The sequence below is a fragment of the Amblyomma americanum genome, chromosome 7 (genome assembly GCF_052857255.1).
Source record: "Amblyomma americanum isolate KBUSLIRL-KWMA chromosome 7, ASM5285725v1, whole genome shotgun sequence".
Taxonomy (NCBI): Eukaryota; Metazoa; Arthropoda; class Arachnida; order Ixodida; family Ixodidae; genus Amblyomma; species Amblyomma americanum.
Window position 1 is genome coordinate 164396580 of NC_135503.1, and position 23972 is coordinate 164420551.

General features: G+C 48.4%; 1 protein-coding gene and 1 pseudogene across 1 annotated transcript; both read right to left on the reverse strand.

Moving 5' to 3' along the window:
* Positions 1 to 9651: 9651 nt before the first annotated feature.
* On the reverse strand, positions 9652 to 10605 carry LOC144096886 (uncharacterized; annotated as a pseudogene).
* Positions 10606 to 13391: 2786 nt separating this feature from the next.
* On the reverse strand, positions 13392 to 14363 carry LOC144097572 (uncharacterized). The gene is made up of 3 exons (XM_077630245.1): positions 13961 to 14363; positions 13720 to 13818; positions 13392 to 13519 (listed from the first exon to the last, which is right to left on the reverse strand). The coding sequence occupies exons 1-3, from the start codon at positions 14361 to 14363 to the stop codon at positions 13392 to 13394; spliced, it is 630 nt and encodes a 209-aa protein (XP_077486371.1).
* Positions 14364 to 23972: the final 9609 nt, after the last annotated feature.

Sequence of the window (23972 nt, forward strand, 5' to 3'; positions counted from 1 at the left end):
ACCAGAGCCATTATATATAAACCGCAGCCAGTTTAGGAGTATAATGACGCAATTACTTTTTATCAGTGCGGGAGTACTGTAGCCGCGCTACTCGATCATAACGTCTAGCTAAAGCCATTTATTCACAAATCGTTCTATTTCTTGCACGAACACCTAAAACATCATATTGAACGCATGCTTATGCAGTCAAGTTATAATAAAGCACCTTGTCAATAAGAGCATTTCTTTCCAATCTCTTGAGAATGTATAGAAGGTGGTTCCTCACCTGAAGGGGGAAGGCATCCGCACGTATACGAACTACGAGCGGCGACATCCGATCGAAGTGCTTGGGCAGGAAATGTTTTGAACATACGCAGGTCCATTTTGCTGGCTCCCAGTCTCTTTGGCCTGGTCTAACGGCCTCAGTCCACTGCCTCCTTCGCTCTGGATCTTTGGCAAACCTGTTTGAAAACAATACTATTCACTGCACTCGGGCAAAGAGCCACCAATAATAATGCCGGGGCGGTACGAATACCACGTTCACGCCGTGTCGTGCGTTATGTTCTGCGAGCATGCATTTTACTCATTACGCAGTCAATTATATACGAAAACAAAATGCAGTATACTTACGTGTGGAAAGTGACGCCCGGTTCTTGTCCTGGCGTGCGCGACCGACACCCAGGAACACAGCAGCTGGGCATCGCAGCATCTTTGTTGTCAATGGGAGCAGAAGTCTCACTTTCCGCCGTGTCTGACAGCTGCCGACAGCCTGGCGCCGCGCGAAATCGCCTGCTCGCGCCGCTCGCGTTGATCTTCGCGGCGCTCGCATGCCATTGGCTGAGAAAACGGCCAAGTGTCATGGCGGAGCCCTCGCTTCCGGCTTCAAAAAAATGTGACGTAGCAGCCTCTCCTCTTTTCCTTTTTTCCTCCATGCTTTTCGGCATCTTTGCTCAGGCAATGGATAAATTATAAATACTCAAAACGTAGACAAATGACAAAATTATTACATCCTTGAAGTATGGTGTCTGGAAGGGGAAGTGCGACGGGCGCCAGCGAGGGAGTGCTCAGTTTAGCGATGAAGTGCCTAGGTAGCGCAACTAGAGTGTACTAGAAAGATCTGAGTGAGACGAACGAGGCGCTCAAAGCGAGGCGCTGGCTGTTGAGAGAATAGAGGGCGCTGTGATCGAAGTGGATTGGCTGGGCGCGCCGGCAGACGCGGCGCAAGCTGTGCGCTGCGGCCCCTTCTGCGGCGTCTTGGCTGTACGGGTTGATTCTTTTTATTCAAACAGGGGTCATTGGCGCAGTACGGCACAAGATAGGCCCCGAGGTGTTTCAGAATGCTTGTAGTCGCTTAACCGTCCCCTCCGTGTGCGCGTCAGGCGAGTTGCAACTGCCGCGAACTCCACAAGTTCGCGTGTATGTCTGGCCTGGCAGCTTACACGGAGTCTACCATAACTTTTGTTCTTCGAATACTGATGAAATATCCGTCGTCATGCAAAGGTAATAAAAAAAAGTCCTTAACCAGACGATGTGTATTAGGCAGTGGAATCGCGAAAGCATGCTGTCAGCGCGAGAACGAAATAGATTTACGCGGAATGCATGGACGCGCACAAAAATAAAGCGCAGGAATGCGTTCGGGCGCGATTCCAAATGAAAGTCTGGAATCGCAGAGTCGAGAAATGTTACAAAGTCGGAGCGCTCAAGGGCCCCCGCGTACGCAAATCGCAACAGCTGAGTGCAAGACTGGGATTCGAACACCACTCAGCGCTCAGTTTACTTCTCTCTGAACCTTGTCGTTGTGAGCAGGCAGGCTATCACTGACCAAAGTTCTGTTGTACAAGCAAAATATTTTCCTGGTGTTGCACAAGGATGAATACATTTTTGGTTATGGCAATAAAATGCCGTGAAACATGCCAATACATGGCTTGCACCGACGTCATCAACAGGAATGCTGGGATACGCGGCCGCCATATTCATGACCCACCGCCGCTTCGTGCGCACTGGAGTGGTCGCGGTAGTGCCAGCTCGTGTTGTTTTCCGCGTGTGCGTAAGCGTTGCAGTCTCAGCATGGTCAACTGCGCCGTTGTGGGCTGCTCCAATCGCAGCGACGTTACAGGGAGAAAGAAAAGGCCAACTAGCGCGAGGTTTTTCTCTCTGCCGAAAGTGATCGAAAACCAGTGCGAGCGAACCAAGACTCTGAGTGCGAAGCGCCGCAGCTTGTGGTTAGCACGCATAAAACGTGCTAATTTCAACCACGAAAGCCCCAATGTGCGAGTCTGCGGTGTGCATTTCATAAAAGGTGAGCCCACTGTATGTAGTATCTCCGTTTTATAGAAAAAAAGCCAACACGACTACGTGGAACGCTTTGAAAACAGCTTTGCGTCCGCAGGAGAACCGTCCAACCTGTTCGACGAGACAAATCCAGACTGGGCCCCGTCTCTCAGTCTCGGCCACGGGACCAGGCATGCTGATTCCGCGCGGCACGATCGCAGAGCAAAAAGACTCGCTCACAAGCTACGGGCCGATGTTGAAGCGACAGCAGTGGCATCGGAGGCGTCGCCGCGTGCCTGTCCCGATTCCCCACAGCCACCGCAAGCCGAGGAAGTCAGCGCCGATGAAAATGAGACAGGTCAGTAGGCATTTTTTTTTTCATAGTAATGCATGGTCATTTGTTTTTGCTTACGATGCATTCCAAGGCATTTGGTGTGTCGGTCCGCTTACCTAGTGCTTGTGATGCCTAGCCAGCATGCAGTTTCGCTGGCTGCCACTCTAGTTTACGAGCTTATAAACTTATTTTTTTTTATAGAAGAATCGCTGTTCAAACCGACATGACCATGCAAGACATACAGGCACTGGAGCAGCATTCTGTAGTGCTGAATGAACATCTGTACAAATTGCAGAAAGAGAAAGAGCAGCTCGAGGTGACTGAAGACTCACTGAAAAGTTGTGAAGCAAAGGTGCGACTGTACACTGGGATGCCAAACTTTGCTGTTTTATTTGCTGTGTGCGAAGCACTAGCAAGCTTCATTTCACACAATGTCAACAATAAGCTCACAAAATTTCAAGAATTCGTTCTGTTCATGATGAAGCTAAAAGTAAATCTGCAAAACGCTGACCTTGCATTTCGGTTCAATATTTCAGAGGCTACAGTATCGCGCATTTTCGACAAGTGGCTGCACGTGGCGTATTGCAGACTTAAAGATGAAATAATCGGGCCCACACGAGATGCTTTGCAAAAGACAATGCCACAGGCATTCTACGACTCGTTTGGTGCGAATGTAGCAGTCATCATCGATTGCTTCGAAATCAAGATAGAAAGGCCATCATCGTATCTTCCAAGATGTGAAACATGGTCCCAGTATAAAGGTAGCAATACAGCCAAGTTCCTGATTGGGATTGCTCCACAAGGTGTTGTTACATATATATCCGAAGGTTGGGGAGGCAGGGCAAGTGACAAACATATCACCGAACACTGTGGGTTTTTGGACAACTTGGTGCCTGGAGACGTTGTACTCGCAGACAGGGGTTTTAACATCAGCGAAAGCGTTGGTTTCTACTGTGCAAAGCTTCACGTGCCAGCGTTTACCAGGGGAAAGAAACAACTTTCAGTAGAAGATGTGCAGAGCACAAGAAAGCTCGCAAACGTGCGAATACACGTGGAAAGAGTAATTGGACTCATTAGGAATAAGTTTATTTTTCTGAAGTCTGTCGTGCCAATCGATTACGTTGTGTGCCGGCCAGGAGATGAAGTCGCACCACTCGACAAAATTGTAACTGTGTGTTGTGTGCTATCTAACTTGTGTGCATCAATTGTTGCTGCACCAAAGGATGCCACTGGACAGCAGGCTTCAGCCTCAGTGGATGAGTGATTGTGAATCCTGCTTCAGCATGTCTGAATAAAGCACTGGACAGCAGGCTTCGGCCTCAGTGGATAAGTGATTCTGAGTCCTGCTCCTGCATGTCTGAATAAAGCAAACTCAGAATCCGCTGACGGCATTGTCATTTCTCAACGCCAGATTTCAGCGTGTCCCATATGGGCCACGTGTGTTCCAGCCTCAAGACGCACTTCCAAGGTTGAAACATGAGGCAACTGTCCAAGTTGTGTTACAGGTTGCTTAGCCTTTGGGTTCTTTGCACTCTGGACAAAACCACAGTGTAGTTTTTGGTGCTCGCTTGAGTGCCACGCATGAAAAGTGGAACCATTTGTAGTGGCGGGATGCGTTGTCGCAAGCAACCATCTTTCCAGTTTCTGGTCCACGGCAAAAACAGTAGACATCACTGGGAGAGTTTACCACTGGACCAGCATGCTGCCTGGTTAAGTAGGTGCTGAAAAGCTCGGGCAGGATTGCATGAATGAAGAATTTTCTTCCAGCAGCCAGAATTTTCTCACAAAAGTGCCTGTCTTTCTGTATTCTCTCCACGTGCATCAAATTAGCTGTCCACACCACGAAGTCACACCACTGAACATCACATACAGCCATTTGTGTCTGCACTTGGTAGAAATATCCGTGTTGTCGCCGTAGCTGGACTACACCATTGACAGTTTCCAGGCAGGAACCTGCAGTAGCCATCTCTGTAACGTCCTTCACTTCCCTGATCGAAAATGGGCACTTAAGTTCAACAACACCCTTCCCACAGCATGCGCAACAAACAAGACCGTCTGGTGTTGCTCCAACAAACGGATATCTTGTACTCAGGTGCAGCCCCGACTTGGAGCACTTGAACATGTCGTGCTTCTCGGCTTCACTGGTTTGGTATGCCCTGAAGGCACGGGGCTCAGTTTCCACTCCCCATGTGATGGCACGCGTCTTCAGCGACTGCTTTTCAGGATAGCATATCAGTTTTAGCAGTGATATGCTAGGGTTATCAATGCTTGTGTGGCACACCCTTTTCATTACAGAAGCAGTCACCCTGCCCGCTCGGTACAAAAACCAATTAGACGAGCTGCTCTGTTGCCTTGTCAAAGCTTCAACGGCCTTTACGGTCTCTTCACTTATAATTATTGATGGCATGACATCATTGGCTTTTTTAACCAAAACATCCAAATCATGCGCCAACATTTCTTCGGAGTAGAGGTTTCTCAAACAGGCATCATGCATCGGTACAGGATTTTGAAAGTGTCCATCATATCCGGGGAGGACTGAAAAAATTGAAGGAACAATGCCGGCATCCTGAATTGAGCCGTAAAGCTTAGTACGCTCCTGCTCTGAAAGTGGCGGGACATGAGCCCGCTCCTTGACTGGACCTGCCTCAAAGGAATTGCTATCAAGCTGCCGCTTTTTCCCTTTAGATGATGTGAAGTTTATGTCCTTGAGTCGCTTATATTGTACTTTTTCGACATAAGCGGGCAGCCACATATTATCCTTCTGGGTGCAACATCTTGACTTCATCATTTTGATGCCGGTCTCAACTGCAAACAAAGAGGCTCCAACATGGGAGCATGCTTCCCCTGCTCCAGCCATACATGTGCAGTGCGCAGTGATCACAGCGCCATCCTTCTTGCACAAAATCCACACTTGGAGAGGTTTGTGCCCCAGCCTCTGTGAGTGGTTCACCTGCGAAGACAACGAGAAAAAACGTCGGCTTTACTGACCTATCGTTTCAAAGTTGCTGCGGTTCAGTTGCACTTTGCCTAGGGATGTCGTCTTAGAACAAAACATTTGAGCCGTTTTTTTTTTCAGAGTTGCGGTGCACGAACTTGTCTGTCTGAACCTGCTCATTTGCAATGCCATTCAGACTGTGCAAAATAAAAACAAAGGCACATAATGGGAGCTGCAACTCGGTTCTTTTAATCTGTGAGACTGCGCTGCCCAGCTCGGACTTGGCTGTTCAACGCCGGGTCCTCGAGCGAGCCACCGAGGTCATCACGAAGCAAAGTATTCTGATCACCTAGATTTACCTCAAGTTCCGTTTTTCTGTTTGTTTTTTGGAACCGATAAGGTTTTTCCGCCTCCTTTCACGCTTTGCGGCCCTTCACGTGCTCACGTACATACATAACCGAATGTCGCGCTTCAGATGCGCCGCACAGAGCGCTTAGCGCTAACGGCGTACGGACCATTCGTCACAGCTTTGCTCATACAGATTAACAAGGTTTGCAATCATCAAATGGATTCGTAATGCTTACCTCGCCGAGCAGGACAACTTTGCCGTCCTGGAATTCCTTGGCAGAAAGGTGCTTCACCCAGCCGCTTGTAAAATAATTGTGGGACTCCAAAGCTTTGTACGCTTTCATGTTTTCCAAAGTCACAAAGTTCGCGGAAAACACAAGATACGTGACGATGTCGCTGTGCGAAATCTCGGGGAAGCCACTCACATCGGCACTTGTGTCCACTCCGGGCCGCAGCGTGTATGGATCGATATCATCGCACAGTTTCAACTTGTCTTCGTAACGAAGGCGAATACTGCCGATGAGTTCAGAGTAATAACCCGCGTTTAAAGGTTCATGCGGCGCCATAGCAGGCGCAAATCGGATGAAGAAGAGCTGTGAACGGTGCCGGTGCCACGAATTTGAAAGCATCCGCGGCAGCACAGCACTGAACGAAGACTGAGTGACTGGGTCACAAGCATGGTCGCCGGGTCAACGAGCAGGCGGATGTGACGTCACGTGCAAGCCATGTATAATTGGACTGGAATGATGTATATTATAAACCACTGATGGCAAGTGCAACTCAAATGCAAAATATGTCAACATTTATTTCGCGAAAGCAACCAGCAGTACTGCTTGTCAGTGTCACAGACACCTGCGCACTTTTAGGTGCTTCATCCTTTGACGCCTTTCATCATTTGATTTGTTTAGGCCCTTAATCAGGAAGTGGAGCCGTGTTACAATATAAAACTTCACAACCTTGCACTTTACTTCGCCTTCATGGAATGTGCATCCAATTGTTTTTGTTCTGGTCCTGAGCAGTGACAGCACATCCAGAATGCTGTCAGCATGTAATTGATTCATGCTGAAGCAGCCCGTAAAGGCACTCTCTAAGTAGTTAATGAACTCATAGAGCTCTTTAGGTGGATACAGCAGTCCACCTGCGTCAGCGAAGCTGGTAAAACCAGAGTGCAGATCTGACCTCCCCTCTGCATTGCTCACAAGCAAAAGAGTGCGACATGCATCACATCCAGTTTTTTTCACAAATTTTCTGGTGACATATCCTGCCATGTGGTAGATAAGGCGCGAGTCACTTCTTTTTTGAACTAGACTTTTGTGCTCACTGGGAACACCGTTGCCTTTCTGGCTGGCAGCATCCTCTAGGGAATCAAGGTCCCCCTTGAAATATAGCTGTCAATTGTGTCTTCCATGGTTGTGGAATTTGACAGGTCTGTGTTTCCTGTGTCAAGTAGCGCTGTGAGGACTAGTGGCTCAACACTGGCACCATCAACATGCCTGGCCAGGCTGTAAAAGCTGAGGCAGTTAACAGTTATCAAGAACTGCTCAGGTAGGATGGTCACTACACCCTGATAACTGCCGTACAACCCCGAACAAGTTTTCAACTGGATCCTGGCTTAACTTGGCTGTCATTAAGTACTTAAATCCAACTTCTTTGGTAAAATACTCCAAAAGTCGCAACACTCCAGACAATGTCACTGTAAAGCCGACAGTCGTTGTCTTGCTGATGAAGCCAACCCCGTTGACGGTGCACTCCTCCCACTTAGTGATGTATTCCAGGAAAGCCGACAACGCAGCAGCACCTCTTGAGTTTGGACAGAGAGCTTCAGACTTGTAGCGCGATGTCATTGTTTTGATCAGTTCGTTGATCATTCTGAAAAAAATAAAGATCTGCTGTCACTACAGGTTAGAGCAATACTATTTTCACAACTGAAGACAACTTTTTGTCGCACATGCTGCCTTATCACATGCACAGATTGAGAGTACAAAACACGTTACCTGAGAATTTTTCCGTAGCATCTATGGCTCCTTTTCCATAACTTTATTCAAGTCTTTCCCTATAATGATGCAAGCCACGCAACACACGGTCACCGAAGAGCTGGAACGCGAGGGTAACCCGCATTTTTTCAAAATTGTTTGGGTCCAGATGGCTTAAAGTCAGCCCTGGCATCGCCTTCAGCATCACATTATCTTTGTCATAGTTGAACGCTTCTTTAACAAAATATGTTGAAACCTGCATCATAAAAAAGAAGCTCATTGTTAGTCACGTTGCAGGATAACTATGCTGGAACACTCAAAACAGATAAAATCTTACTCGTCCGTCTGGTGTATTAAAGCCACCTTTCAGCAGTGAGTTTCGATGGCATTTCAGTAGATGCGGGAAGTCTGAAAGGAAATACAGGTTCCTTTTTGCGTCAACAGGATGTTTCACTCCGCACGTAATCTTGCTGGCAGATGCCTTAATGCCCATTAGTGTCCACATTTTCCGATTCCATGAGGCACTGTCACGGGTCACGAAATCTACAAAAAGTCCCGCTTGCTCAGCCAAAATCACGGCTTCAATAAGTATTTTGCATAGCAGGTTTCCCTTGACATTTCCATTCGCTGCAAATGTTCCTATTGTCTGCGAAAACCGCCCAGTGAACGGGACAAACATGACAACCATTCCATGGTCGCATGGAAGCCCTGCGTCTTCGGGAGGTGTGAATGGGCCGAGATCAACAAATCCACGCAACTTTGCACTTTTCTATTGATAGGTGCTCTGACAACTTCATTTCATCAATCAGAAGGCCCCCATGACGACTGAAGCTGTCCATTTTGCTTGTTTTTTGTTTGAGGATTTCCATCACCTTGTTGAATCGAAAGCCACTTTTGTATGCTGTAGTGTACTTCTTCAAAGTGGTGTTACTTGGAAGTACAAGAATGTTGTGCTTCCTGATGTGCCTATAGAGTTTCGGACTCCTAATTTTCATTAAAATGCACTCAAGCACTTATTCTTTAGTAAAGTTCATGCCCCTTGTACTCTTTCTTTTGCAGGCATCAAAGCAGTGCCGCACGCTTTCCTGTTGTTTTTTGGGCAACATAGCAATGCTTTCCGCCAAAGTCTCTTCTTTTATTGCAGAATTTCGTGCCTTCATGCTCTCGATTTGTCCCTTCAGGCTTATTAGTCTCTTGGACAGGCGCCTGTGCTTCTGCAACATAGACCTGAGCTTTTGGCCCACTGTCGTGATTTGCTTGTGACGACGGTTTCTGAGCCGAGACATCCGTGTCAGCAGGGTCTTTCGCAGATAACGGCATGAAAGGCATGGGACTCCTGAAAAGAAATTAGGTATTTTGTTAAGCCCTCATGTCACACACCAGTTAGTCACATTTATGTAAGGAGAGCAATATTGTTTGAAATAAAAATGAATGTCAAAAGTAGTGAAGCTACTACCAAAGCTCATTGCAAAATACTTGAGAAATTTGTCATCACTTATCATTCTACTTATGCAAGTGCACTATAGCGTGAAAGGGCTTTATGAACAATAAAAGGTTTTGTTCGCATGCTTGAGCAAACACACCTGGGTAATTTGATATATTTTAGTAATATTAACAAAACTCCTATTCCAATTCTTATCACAGCACTTTTGCATTGCATATGCCTCGGTCAGCGATACAAAGCAACACAAATTGCAAAATACGCTTGTTGCTTAATTTCTGGACTGTTGCTACCACATGTAGCGCGCATCTTAATCATCGTGATTAGGCGTTTAACCTAATCTTGCCCTCAGTAGCACAGGGCGTGACCTTCACAGTTTACTGCACATGAAATAGTGTACTACTCTGCATCTGTCACTTCGCTTCACAAATTTACCTTTGGTTGTTGTCATCCCTGTGCATGTCTTGCTGTGGAAGGCCCCATGAATGACTGTTGTTTTTTCCAGAAGTTTTGCAGTGAGATCTTTCTCTAAAATAGCAGAGGTAGAGTGCGCACCAGGACATGCAAGAAAATCGGAGGCTTCAGAAATGACTCGCTCTGCTTCGAGCACAGTCTTCGCAGCACCTTCAGCAACGAGTTTTCGCTTGAGGAATGTTCTGTACGTAATCTCGGTCGCACTCAGGCTGAACAGAACAGCCCTTTCAGAGGTCACCGTGCCAGAACTTGCTTCCAAGCTTGACAGTGCATAAACAGTGCCTTCGTAGTCGGAAAAATTATGCACTGACCAGTGAAGGGGTCTTCAGGTCCCTGAGATTGTTTGAGTCAAGAGCTGGCCATTGCGTGCACTCCACTGCTGACTCGTTGTCGCAGTTTTCACTGTCGTGCACGGCCGTAGGTACACTCGTGCAGGCTTTCTTCCTTTTGGTGCCCGGGCTTTCGAGCACGGTAGACGTGCCACGCTTGCGTGGTGCACGTTTCGGGGGTGCCTTTGAGCCCAAATACTTCGGCGTATTGGGCAAAAGCGTGGGCACTGCTTGCGGTGTGAGCGCGGGCACTCCGCGCGCGATTCTCACTTCTTTGCCGGCCACTACGTGCACGTAGTCACGTAGTATGTACCGTTCTTCTAAGTGCAGCTCACAAACTGCGCAGTTCTCATCCAGAGGCTTGTCAGCGCGATGGAGGTTCCGCTCCCAGGCTTTCCTTCGAACCGCATCTTTCGGGACGCTCACGGGACGCTGAACAACGACAGCTTCTCGGCTGGGACGCCCGCGAAGCCGGTGCGACATCCCGGTGCGCAGCGGTGACAATGCCTTCGATTAGGCATGCCACACACTTTGATGGTAACTGCAGGATAAAACAGTGATCACAAAAGAACGAGCTACGCAAAGAAAACCGCCGCCGCAAGCTGCTCGAGAACATTCCTGACGCTTCGTCTGCTCCGGCGCAACCCAATCCACTTCGACCACAGCGCCACCGCAGCATTTTCAACGCGCAGCGCCTCGCCTCCTAGCAAGCGCGGAGCCGGTTATTCGGCCCACTCGAAACCTTTCTAGTACACTCTAGCGCAACTAGCTGGAGGGGAGCTAACGCCGATGCAGCTCCAGCACGGGGAGCGGGCTAGCGCAACCGCGTTTCTGCTAAAATTACACAATTGCTGGGCATTGTTTTTGCATTGTCTTCGCATAATTGGCAGATTAAATTGTCTAACAGCTTCACCTCATGACGTGAGAAATGTATTAGGCTGATAAGGGACGTGTGTAGCCGACTACGTAGCTCTCACTTGCGTAGCTAGCGTAGCGTGTTTTGGGGCACGCAAAAGGTAGACAGGCACCTTCCTTCCCGGGAGTTATCACAGCTGTTTATTCAGAGCAGCCATCCACTAATGTTGCTGTTTTACGCCTAGATATATGTTGATCCAGAGGCGCTGCTAATTGCCATCGAACTCACGATTCATGCATATAGTAGCAAGGAAGGTTGTGCATGAGCGGGTGCTAAGATTCTTGCATTATTGAAACAGTGCTCAGGCAGCTAGTACAACACGATCAAGAAACTTGAAATGTGAACATGCACAAACTTATTATCCCCACGTGATTAACGCGAGTGTTGTTATGCTACGCTTATAAAGCCTTAGAAGCGACACTGACGAACTATTATCGGGCTAGCTTACCTCGCCCAAGAGATTCTCAACTTTTTTTTTCAGCTTGTCTTAAAGCGAAGCATTTCACAGCCAAGTACACTACTATAATTTATAAGCAGGAAACTTCAGAGAAACCATCGGATTCAGGAAAATAGTTTGCTGAGCACATACCAACAGAATAAGTACACACCAAAATAAATTCATAACCATGTATCAGAAAGTCAGTTTATTGCTCACAGACTTCAAGGATTGTAAAAAAGAAAAGAGTAAAAGGGCATTCAATGGCATCTTCGAAGCTTTCAAAGCTTCTGCCGCTCCCTCTGTACAGCCCTTTCCTTATTAAGAGCCTTGGTAAAAACATGCAGCCGTGTCACCACAAAGAACTGTATGATTTTGGCAGTGAGTTCTTTGCAGTGCTGCTTGCAGCCAACAGTGTTGAATCTTAGGCTGCACAAAAAGGTTACAAAATCATGCACACTGGATGCATGGAGCTTCTCCTTTGAGAAAAACATCGTAAAGGCATCCTCCAAAACAGACACAAGTTTGCCGAGCTTCTCACATGGGTAGAGGAGACCTCCTTTATCAAAGTGTGCAGTGAATGTGCTGTTTGTGTTGTGCACAGCTGCTGTTTTGCTACTCATGAGGCATAATGCACATTCCTTGCAGGCATTCTTCACTCCAAACTTCCTTGCGACATAGCCTGCCATGTAATAAACAAGGCGGCTATCACTGAATTCCACCACATAGCTGCTGTGATCAGAACGCAATGCAGAACGAATTACTTCCCCTGCATTATCTACATCCCCAAACTCAAGCATATCTTCGATAATGTCTTGAATGCTAAACACGGCTGCATCTGCTTTAGATGGAGGGGTCAGAAGTGAATTTATCATTTCTTCACTGCAATTGCCTGACTTTGGGGCTCGTGCTAAATTATATAAACTTAAACAGTTCACAGTTATTAGGAACTGGCTTGGGGATGGGTGATCATTACTACCCGAATATTGCCTAATAATCCCAAACAGGTTTTCTAACTTGTCTTGGCTCAATCTGGAAGTCAGCAGGTACTTAAATCCTAAATATGTCACATACTTTAGCACAGACAGAGCGCTGTGTATTGTGACACGAAGGCCTTCAGTAGTACTGCTGCTTACAAAACCGCCCCCAGCCTTTTTTGATTCTTCCTCCCAGTCATCTAAGAACTGGAGGAATGTATTAAGATCTGTGACAGCTTGTGAAGATCCCCTTAGTCCATCTCGGGGATGCCTTGAGGTCGTTAGAGATATTATCCTGCTTAGACGCTGCACCAGTTTTTCCGTTGGTGCAACGTAATCAGAGATATCCTTCCTATCAGTTCTGTACAGAAACATGCCCTTCAGTACCTCATCGCTGAATAGTTTAAATGCCAGTTTAACTTTCATTTTCTCGAATGAATTAGGCCTTACATGAGCGTTAGTTAAACTTGGCATTGCCTTCAATGTGATGGAGCTTCTGTCTTTGTCCCAAGCTGCTTCTATGTGTTGGATGCATGCCCGGCCATCAGGTGTCGAGAAACCTTTGCTCACAAAAGAATTCCGAAGACACTTAACTAAGTGTGGAAAGTGTGAGCAAAAGTGAAGTGACCTTGTTGAGTCCATGGGGTGGGTAGTTTTACATGTGACTTGGCCTGGTTGCGCTGAAAATCAATAAAACTGATTAGCAATAAACACACCTGTGTATGTCACTATGCCTATTTAGCAGATTCCTCGATATATTAAATAAGCACATTGTTAATTACAATAACATGCTCTTTGATATGAAAACATTACGTATTACGGTCGACATGATGGTAGCACTTCAGGTTTGCAAGTACATCAAAATTGTTGTTGAGGCTTGTTATGGTGTGGCAATGTAGCAATAAAAAAAGAAAGTTATTTTACCATGAATCCCAAATGACTTCCACAGTCTCCGGTTCCATGAGGCGCCATCGCAAGTCACAAAGTCCACAAAAGGCCAGCTTTCTCAGACAGCAGTATGGCTTCAAGCAAGATCTTTTCAAGCATTTCGGCCTTGATATTGCCCTTAGATGAGAAGAAGACTCCAAGCACTTGGGTCCAGTCACCTGCAGCATGAAAAGGCAAATCAGGTGCTTTCATCACTTTTCCATGAAGTCTGCTTTTTTTGAAACCCAAGAACAGACTGTCAAGCAAATTGTATTGTAAAAGGAACCACTACCAGAAATTCATTCTGTTTCTGATAATGAAACATGAGCAATGCCATTATACAGATAACAAAGACATCAATGTTAGAAATGTCACAGACCTTGGAATGGCTGAAAAAGCATGACCATTCCATGGTCTGCTGCAGTGGTCTCTTTCTGGGGCATAAACTTTCCTAGGTCAACAAATCCTTTGACAGCACCTGAAAGGAACATGATACTAATGATCACTCCAAAATCAAAGTGAGGATGTCACAGACCGAAAAACCAGCCCTGAAGGCCAAGAAATCAAACAGAGTGTTCCTAAAACACAGAAATGCCATTTGTCACTACAATATTACTTACCAGCTGTGTTTACTCTGAAGTTTTCAGACAACTTCATCTCATCGAAGATGATGCCACCGTGTCGACTGCATACGTCCATCTGTTTCGTTTTCACTGAAAGCGCTGTGAACCCGTTTTCATTAAAGCCGAAACCACTCTTGAATTTTCCAAGGTAGCGCTGTAGACAGCTCCGGCTGGGCAGGATGAGTATGTTATGTTTCCGCAAGTGTTCATGCAATTTTGGACTCTTCATGCGGAGAAACACACACTCTAAGATCCACGTTTTTTCATAGCTCATGCCAGATGTACTTTTTCGTGTAGCCGCTTGGAAACACGCCCTTACGACCATCTGCTGTTTTGAAGGCAGTCCTTTAATGTGAGCATTCACAACTTCATCTCCAATTTCTTCATTGGCGGATTTCATTTTTTCTAGCTCCCGCCCAACGTTGTGCAGCTTCTTCTGAGCAATGCGTAGACGGCGGCGGACTTTCGCATGCTTTTTCGGGCGACTCACCTTCATAGCTTGTTTTTCTTTCGCGAAAGCTGATTCTGCACAAGCTTGCGCAAGCATTTGCAATAAATGCATGAACGACTACCTGAAGCTGTCAGAGCACTATTCACAGAGTAGTAAGCACCAGCAAAGTGCACATATGTGCTGCTATTTTTGGGCTGCAGCCCACATCCTATGCACATTACAAGTGCGTGTGTTTCATCAAGTACGTCTTGAGCCTCGAGTGGTGATTCGATGGTTCGCTTCAAATGTAGTTTTCCTCTGAGAAAAACTGTGCACAACACACGGCCTGAATGACTGATGTTTTCAGCGAACTGGACCAACTTCGGCAGCAATGCGCAATTCATTTCCGGGTCCTCTAGTTCACAAAGGCCAAAAAAAAACGATGCCTGGCTGTGCTGTAACAGCCTGTTCCAGCCCGGGCCCGGCAGGCGGAGGCTGTCACAAAGGACGTAAACTCCTGTTTGACTTGCTGCCATTTGCGAAGCTGCCCCATCTGGAACTGGAGTATCCGTTCCCGAATCGCACGCTGCCGCGTAGTGTGCTTCAGCACCGCTTGCAGTTTTTCTTCTTTTCGCAGTGGGTGCGCCTTGCTCACAGAGATTTCTGTTCTTCCTCCTGACCGGTGCTTTTTTCATGAAATACTTCGGGGCGTCTGGAAAGATAGTGGGCACGGCGTCATCTGTTAAACTCGGTCTATCCCGTGGTACTTCCACAACTTCGCCGTTTATGATGTGCCGCCAAGACCTCACTATGAACTTGTGCTCAAAATGCCGTTCATAAATGCCGCCGTTATCCGACAGCTCTTTATCTCCTCGTTTAATATTACGCGCCCACTGCTCTCTCCTCAAATTATCCTTTGGAGGCCGAAAGAGCGATGCCTTCGTAGGGCAAGATTTGTAGCCGCTGCTGCAGCCGGGCACAAAGCAAGTCCGTAGCATCGGCGGCATGGTTTGCTTGACAGCTTCGTAATACTACTGTTTCAAGCAAAGGGTGACGACAAAGAGGTCCGCACATTCACACACACACACACACAGCCTGCAACAAAAAAAATGGCCTGGCTTAGCTACGGTTAAGCCTAGGATGCGAAGCATAGATTTGTGAAAGGGATTCGGTATCGCCTGCCCGTAAGTCAGGCTAGTCTCTTCGTTGTTTAGCAATCTCCTGGAGGAGCGGGAGTTAGCCTTGGTGGTCGAGGCCGCGCGGCGACCGCGCGAGTTGAGCCCCGTTTCTCCACAGCTGGCGTCACGTCAGACAATGTGCTCGGCTGCAGCGCCCCTAGCGGGAGGAGCGGGAGTTAGCCTTGGTGGTCGCGGCCGCGCGAGTTGAGCCCCGTCTCTCCTCAGCTGTCGTGACGTCAGACCGCGTGCTCGGCTGCAGCGCCCCTAGCGGGACTTAGCCTTGGTGGTCGCGGCCGCGCCAGGCTGGGCTATGGTTGAGCTAAGTAGTGTCCCTATTATGCTTCGCATAATAAACACGGACAACGGACAAGTGGTTGCACTGCGCAGCCAGAACATGGTGACAGGGTACACGGTTGACATGCGGCAGCTCGCCGGGCGCTGCCGATGCCGCTTCCAAACTCGCTCCCATCCTGACCGCAGCGCCCCTAGCGGATTCAAAAGCTTTTCCTCGCGTTTCGTGCGCCTCCCAAGCACGGCGCGCCTACAGCGCCCGTCACACATCCCCCTTCCAGACACCTATAGTGAACTAGAACTATCCTAGTGGCGCGAACGGAAGGGCGCGGGCGTGCCGTTTGGCGTAAAAACCACCAGGTGGCGCCACTGCAACTTTTTCAAGCGGCGTCGTCCCTGGAGCTTGTGTGTGTTTCTCCGAGTCGTTGTTACAGTGTGGTTCACTAATACGCCTGTAGTCAATAAACATGCATGTCATTTGCTTCAACTAGCTTCAACGTAACTTCATAGGCACCTTTTTTCCCCCGCCGTGACCCTTTGAGCATTTCGGCGATGATGAAAACCGCGTCGTCGTATACCGTCTGCTAGCGAGAACGGGCGTCGGGCAATGAGAGAGGCTCACGGATTTGACGGTGGATGTTAGTTGTCTAGATGCATCTTTTATCAGGCTGATATTGTTTACCTGCGATTTTGGTACCACGGGGTTTAACGTCCTAAAGCAACTCAGACTATTAGGGACGCCGTAGCGGAGGACTCCGGAATTTTTCATCACCCGGGTTCTATAACTTGCATTGACATCGCACAGTACACGGGCCTCTAGCATATCGCCTCCATCAAAATGCGATCGGCGCGGCCGGGATCGAACCGGTGTCTTTTGGGTCAGCATCCGAGCACCATAACCACCGGGCCACCGCGGCGACTTAATTATAGAGAACTACCCCCCTCATTCATCTGTCCGCGCGCCTACGTGTGATCTAGTCTTACGGAAATCAGTTTCTTTTTTTCTGAGACGGCTAAGCGGCCTCAGAAACGCATTTTCAGAAAATTGTGCCCATGACTGAAAATATTTCCACCCCAATTTTCGGAAAATTTTACTTCCAGTGTATGCATGACATAAGCCAGGTTGATTATACACGAGAGGCGAGCATTATACTTTTATTGGCAAGTGCGGACATGAGAAAGAAAAACTGAAGAAAATATTGGTTTAATGGCAGGCACATTATTGGCATAACCAGCCTTAATTAGGTTACATAGAAATTTCATCCGTGGAAACAAGGCTGGGCTTGCAGCTACCCTAACAGGGTGCTTCGCAAATCTAAGTGCATCGACTCATTTTCAGGTACTTAGAAGCTTGACGCTTCCGTTTGTTGCTGCTATTGATGCTTTTAATAAAAAAGTGAAGGCGGGTTGTTATGTAAAAAGCAGTGAGTTCGACTGCAACGTTCTCGCAGTGGTCTGGACAGCCAAGGCTGAGCTCTGTTTTTGCCTTAACCACATCTACAATATCAATTTTACTGTCTGCATGTAGTTCTAGGAGGCTAAAACATGTTGTGAACGCATTTTCTAGGTGAGCTACAAATTTGTACAGGGCGGCAGCGTGATACAGAAGACCACCATTGTCTTTCATGCGAGTGAACTGGGCTAGGTTTAAGTTCCCAGCCGCCTCTTTGGTCAACAAAAGCAAATTGAGGCAGCTTTCACAGTTTGTCTTCAGGACGCATTTCCTGGCCACATAACCGGCTATATAAAATATTAGCCAGCTGTCACTTGATGGCACAGTGCAAGTGGAATGGTCTGGGGGTAATTTCGGGAGCACTGCATTTGCTGCATCTATGTTGCCTGCATCTAGCAGTTTATCAACAAGTTCCTGCCTGCCACTATGGGAGCTTTGCTGGCCAGCATCTGCATCCAAAAGGGAACTGAGGATGCCAGGCTCGCAGTTTCCCGTGGAAACAGTGCGCAAGGTTGTTGAATGTAAGGCAGTTCACAGTAACTATGAATTGCTGTGGTGTTGGGTGGGTATTGCACCCAGAAGACTGGCGCACAATTCCAAAAAGGTGTTCAACTGGATCCTGGCTTAGCCTACTGGTCATCAGGTAGTTGAAGCCTGCACGTTCTGTTAAGTACTCCAACAGTGACAGCACACTAGACAGTGCAACACGTAGTTCTGTAGCTGTGTACTGGCTCAAAAAGCCCTCCTTTTCATTACTGTGTTTTTCCCATGCACTCAGGAGCAACAAAAATGAGCGAAGCTTTTCAGCAGATGGAGAATTGGGACGCAGAGCTTCGGTAGTGAAGCGAGATGTCATCACATGGATCAGATCACGGATGGTCCTGAAACAGAAATAAGTTGCTTAGCACAAATCAGGAAACAATACACAACAACGAGACTGTCTTATGGTCGTTACGATGGAAAAGTTTTCAGCAGCAAAGAAATAAGTTTTGCTACTCACTCAAAAAATGGAGAGTAGCCGAAATGTTCCCGCAGGTCTCTTCAATCTCAGCCCTGTGCAGCTGCAGCCCCTTAACGACTTTGTCACTGAATAGTTGAAAGGCTAGAGACACCCTCTGAACCTCAAAACTGTTGGGATTTGTGTGGCTAGATGTGATCCCGTACAGGGCTTGTAATGCAACATTTTTGCCATCAAGAGCAATGGCTCTGCGGACACTTTTCAGCGACACCTGAAATGTAAAAAAATATGTTACATAGTTGTTCTCTTCCTAGTAAAAAATAATGTGGTTCAACCTGTGTACAGTACTTACACGACCCTCTGGCAGCAGGTAGTCGGAAGCCAGCAAGCCATTGCGCAGGCACTTTATCAAGTGAGGGAAGTCCGACAGAAAATAGAGCCGACGTTCTGGATCCATGGGATGTGGTGCACCACACTTCGTGCTTGTTGAAGATGCGCGGACGCCCATCATATTCCACATCTTCCTATTCCAGGTGGCTCCGTCAGACGTGATAAAGTCGACTTTCAAACCTGCCTTTTCTGACAAAATCACAGCTTCCAGCATTATTTTTGTGAGTAGAGCTCCTTTTATGTTTCCTTTCGTGGCAAATGCTGCGAGCACTTGAGTCCACTTGCCAACAAATGGGATAAACATAACAACCATCCCATGGTCACAGACAGTGTGTTTATCTTCTTCTAATGTAAAAGGGCCAAGATCTACAAAACCTTCGATGTGATTCGTAGTAGTGACCGACAAGTGTTCAGACAGCTTCATTTCGTCTACAATGAGACCTCCATGTCTCCTGAACTCATCCATTGAGCTAGTCTTTTCGCTCAGCACGTCAAGTACTTTCATGTTGAAACCAAAGCCTGTCTTGTATGACTTTAGGTACTTCCTCAGAGTTGTTTTGCTGGGGATGGCAAGTATTTTTTCTTTTCTAAGGTGCTCATACAGTGCGGGGCTCTTCATTTTCATCATCAGACACTCAAGCACCCACTCGTTCGAATACCTCATGCCATGGGTAGTTTTACGTTGCGAAGCTTTAAAAACATGATGCACTGCCTCACGCTGTTTGGCTGGAAGGCTTGCTATTCTCTCATTAAAGTCGTCTTCGGAAATCCTTGCATTTTTGGCCTCCATTGCTGCCAGCTGATCCTGCATGGCTGACGCGCGGTTTCGAAGTCGTGCTGCCTTTTGTTTTTCCAGTTTTAGTCGCTTAGCAGTAACTTTTTTTTTTTAGATACATGAAGCCTCGGTCTTGAGGTACGCGACTTTCTACTAAGAAGGCACTTTTGTGTGGACTTGCACTTTTCACAAACTGCACCTAAGAAAAAACTGTGTACATGTATATGTATGACTTACATGTGAAATATTGGAACAGATATGCCAAAAGCAATAAAGGTTGCAATGTACAAATTACCTTGTGAGGAAACCTTTCCCAGGCACCTTGTGCTGAAGGCAAAACCTCCAAATGTGGCTGCTGCAGACCGTGGCTTCGGTGTTAGAATGTGCGACATGCCCCTAAACTCCACACTTGTCATGTCCCCTCTGCAGGTAGTGCTGGCATCAGCTTCTCGCAGAACACGATTCGCGGCAGTGAGTGAATCAATAGTGAAGTCTCCACACAAGGCACCCCAAAGAAACATTTGCGCAGACACTTTGTCCTCATATGCGCAGAACAGCACGGATTTCTCGTGAAGAATTTCAAGTTTGGTGTCTCTTCGTAGCGATGTTGTTGCGAAGAGCACGCTGGCGTCACTGTCGCAATTTAGCCGGCACCAGATTTTTGAGGGAAGCATCACTCCTCGAAGCATGTTAACTCTGAAGGGCTCGCACTCGGTGGGGCCTGCAGCTTCATTTAGAGCGTTCAGCTCGGAAATCGAAACATCTGTTAAAGGCTGACGTAGCGCTTCCTGCGCGACATCTGCACTTTCATTCTGTGCGTCCTGTCGTGGCTTCTTGCTGGGCACCGAAACGCTTGCTGTTGCTGGCCTTCTTTCTGGCCTCTGTTTCGCTCTTCGGACAGAAAGGTAAGACGGACAGTCAGGCAGGAGGGTAGGCACCGCACCATGTGCCAGTGACGGCTTCCCACGGCGAAGTCGCACTTCGGAGCCATTTATGATGTGTATGTAGTCCCGCAATATGCACTCGGGCTCAAAGTGGCGCTCACAGACCGCTGAAGACTCAGTGAAAGGTTTGTCATCTCTTCGCAGATTGCGCTCCCACTTCTTCCTAAGTTCGTCGTGCGTGGGAGCGGCGAACAAAGACGCCTTAGGAGCTCCTGGATAACCGCTCCGACAGCCCGGAACAAAGCAATGGGAGTCCGTCTTCCTTTTCGGCATCGTGCCTCTCTGTAGTGCCTTTATAGCGCGAACTTCACAAAAGCAAGACGATTTTTCTCCGGATCACTCACATTTTACAGCTCGAGGAGCCACGCAGAAACGTAGAACGCAGATAAAACACTTCGGTTCAGCCAGTTCAGCGCCCGGAGAGCCGTTCCGCATGTGAGAAGCAGCACGGCAGTGGCAACACGGGGCTAGAAAAAGGCGCAGTAGCGCCCCTTGCGGCGAGGAGAGGCGTTTTGCCTCAGCCGCTGCGCTGCCGCGCGCCTCCGTTCGCGCCACTAGATACGCATTCTAGTTCACTATACAGACACCATACTTGAAGTATAGTGCCTAGAATATACTTGCTAGTGTGCCGAGGGCGCGCGCTCGCGTGGCCGCTGCGGTGATGCCTTCCTGCGGCCACCGCGTGGTGGCGATGCCAGTCGCTAACGTGCCACCACGCCGCGTCCGCTGCCGAGGCTGCGTAGGTACGCTGCGCTTTTCACTTGGAAGCCTGTCTCTGAACGCTTTGAGAGCAGTTTTTGCATAAAAACAATACTGGCTGCAGACAATCTTACCGGCCTGGCATTACCAGGAGAAAATCCTGGACTGAAACAGCGCTCGCCGAAACTTTGACACGTATCACCAGGTCCAGTTTGCTAAATTTTTATTCGTTTGTGGTTGAACCGCGGAAGTCATATCGACTGCCTAATGTTCAGCGAGGTACCCAACTTGAAATAAGCAACGAAAGTTTATGCGTTGGCCGCATTACGTTGTTGTGATTGAACGATCGAGTATGGTCCGGACTCATTGTTGCTACATGGAAACTTCCGATCGAGATTTTATTCGACTAGGGGCCAGTCGATTGCGATCCACGCATCGCGATCGTGGGTGAAGGACATCGTATACACCTTCATGCTGAGTGCGCGCTCGGCTAGCTCTGTCGATGTGAAAGACCGAGTCGTGGCCCCCATTAATTCTCAATGGCGAGCAGAACATCTAACCCGGAATGGCGTCGCATATCGGTAAAAGAAAAGCAGGGCACTCTCGCCCTTTCCCACCATTGGTTCCGTCTTCAAAGATCGCATGCGACGATCAACACAAACAGTTGGAATGGGTCTCACTATTGATGTGTTTTATTTGCAAATCACAGCTTGCTTGATCAACTTATGCAGGTGTGTATGAGCCTGCGCTTCCCTTTGTAAGAGAACAAAATAAAACAATCATTGTACCATATTTATTCTTATTTACAAATCTGGAATACAGTAAAAACAGATCAAAAACAGAGCTTGTAAGCGCGTGCTTGCTTTGTTCTTTGCCGAGAAAATACACGACCACAAGGCTGCGTTCCGGCATCAAGCTTCCTGTAGAGCGGTTTATTGGCACGATGGAAGCGCCGGCTACGAAGACCTTGGCACAGGCAATCTACGAGGCAGAGAGCCGAGAGACGAGACACAAGCGGCAGTGTTCAATCCAGCACGAGCATCCAACCGGCGGCGCGAGCGCTTCGTCGTCGTTGGCTTCGGGGCTGGTTCATCTTCTTCATTCCAAGTGCCCCGGCGGAAAGAGGGAGTCATCCTGGCGACTCAAGGAGAGGAGACTACGAGGGGGCTATAATACGGCTTCAAGCGGCTGACGTGAACGACGTCGCGGCCACGGCGGCGATGGTCCGAAGAAGGTGTCACCGGTTCGATAATGTAGTTGACCGGTGACGTACGCTCCAAGATGCGGTATGGGCCGATGTTCTTGGCCGAAAATTTGGACGCATTCGGAACAGAGAGCCAGACCAGTGAGCCAGTGGAGAAGTGAACCGCGGGCGTGTCTTGATCGGAAGCATGGGTACGGAGACCTTGACGTTCGGCGGTGAAGGAGCGAGCCAACTGGCGGCACTGCTCAGCATGGCGGGTGATGTCAGAGAGGGAAGCATATTCCGAGCTGTCGGGGTTGTAGGGAAGGATTGTATCCAACATACAAGAAGGTTCGCGTCCGAATAAAAGAAAGAATGGGGAAAAGCCGGTGGTTGCTTGAGAGGCGGTGTTATATGCATAGGTGACGAACGGAAGAACCTGATCCCAATTGGAGCTGTCGGAGTGAATGTATATGGCGATCATGTCCCCAAGAGTACGGTTGAAGCGTTCGGTGAGGCCGTTGGTTTGAGGGTGGTAAGCAGTAGTGGTGCGGTGGACTGTGTGGCACGCAGCGAGAAGCTCGTGAAGAACTTCAGACAAGAAAACACGGCCGCGGTCACAGAAGTTCGCGAGGAGCGCCGTGACGCAGGACAAAGTGATGAAGAAGGAAGAAGGCTACATCGCGAGCAGTAGCCGCAGGTAGGGCAGCGGTCTCAGCATACCGAGTGAGGTGGTCCACGGCGACTATGATCCAGCGATTCCCAGCGGTCGTGAAGGGAAGTGGCCCATATAGGTCGATGCCCTCACGATCAAAAGGGCGAGCCGGACACGGTATTGGCTGTAACGGGGCAGTCGAAGGGCGAGGTGTCGACTTCCGCTGCTGACAGGCCGTGCAGAGCGAACGTAGCGACGAACGAAGTTGTACATGCCCTGCCAATAGTACCTCTGGCGTAGTCGCTCGTACGTTTTCAGCGAGCCAGCGTGAGCGCTCTGAGGATCGGCATGGTGATGTTCACAAATCTCAGTGCGGAAATGTCGGGGAATCACGAGAAGCCACTTGCGGCCATATGGACGATAGTTGCGCCGGTACAGAAGACCGTCGCGAAGGGCAAAATGGGAAGCCTGGCGACGAAGTGCTCGAGGGAAGGAGGTTGTAGAGGGTGCACGAAGTACGTCGAGCAACGATGAAATCCATGGATCTTGGCGTCGTTGATGGGGCATGTCCATGGTAGTGAGCGCTGCGAGTCGGGATGCAGATATTGGCGAGGAGGGCGCAGGAGAGGGCAGTGGGGAGCGGGACAAGGCGTCGGCGTCGAAGTGCTTGCTTCTTCTTCGGAGTGCTTGCTTGCTTGCTTCTTCATTCCATTCCAAATGTTATACTATTCTTTCTATATACAAAGTGGAAAAGTTGTTTTTCTCCGCTCCATAACGTGCGTAGGCTACAGAGCCAGCAGGTACGAGCTTCAGATATTTTGGTCCAGGTTGCATGGATACAAATTGAGTCCAACAGATGCTGATCTTCAACAGCAATACAACCCATCTGCTGCTGCGGGCATGAGTTATCACTCGACTCCTCTGTTGCTGCCGGCTCGTCGGAAACAGCGTCGAGCGAGCTTGACGGTCCATGGCTGACGCCTGCACCGGCACTGCGCGTTTGCCATTTAGAGGCAGGTTGGTCACACAGGTTCCAACACTTCTCTTTTCGAT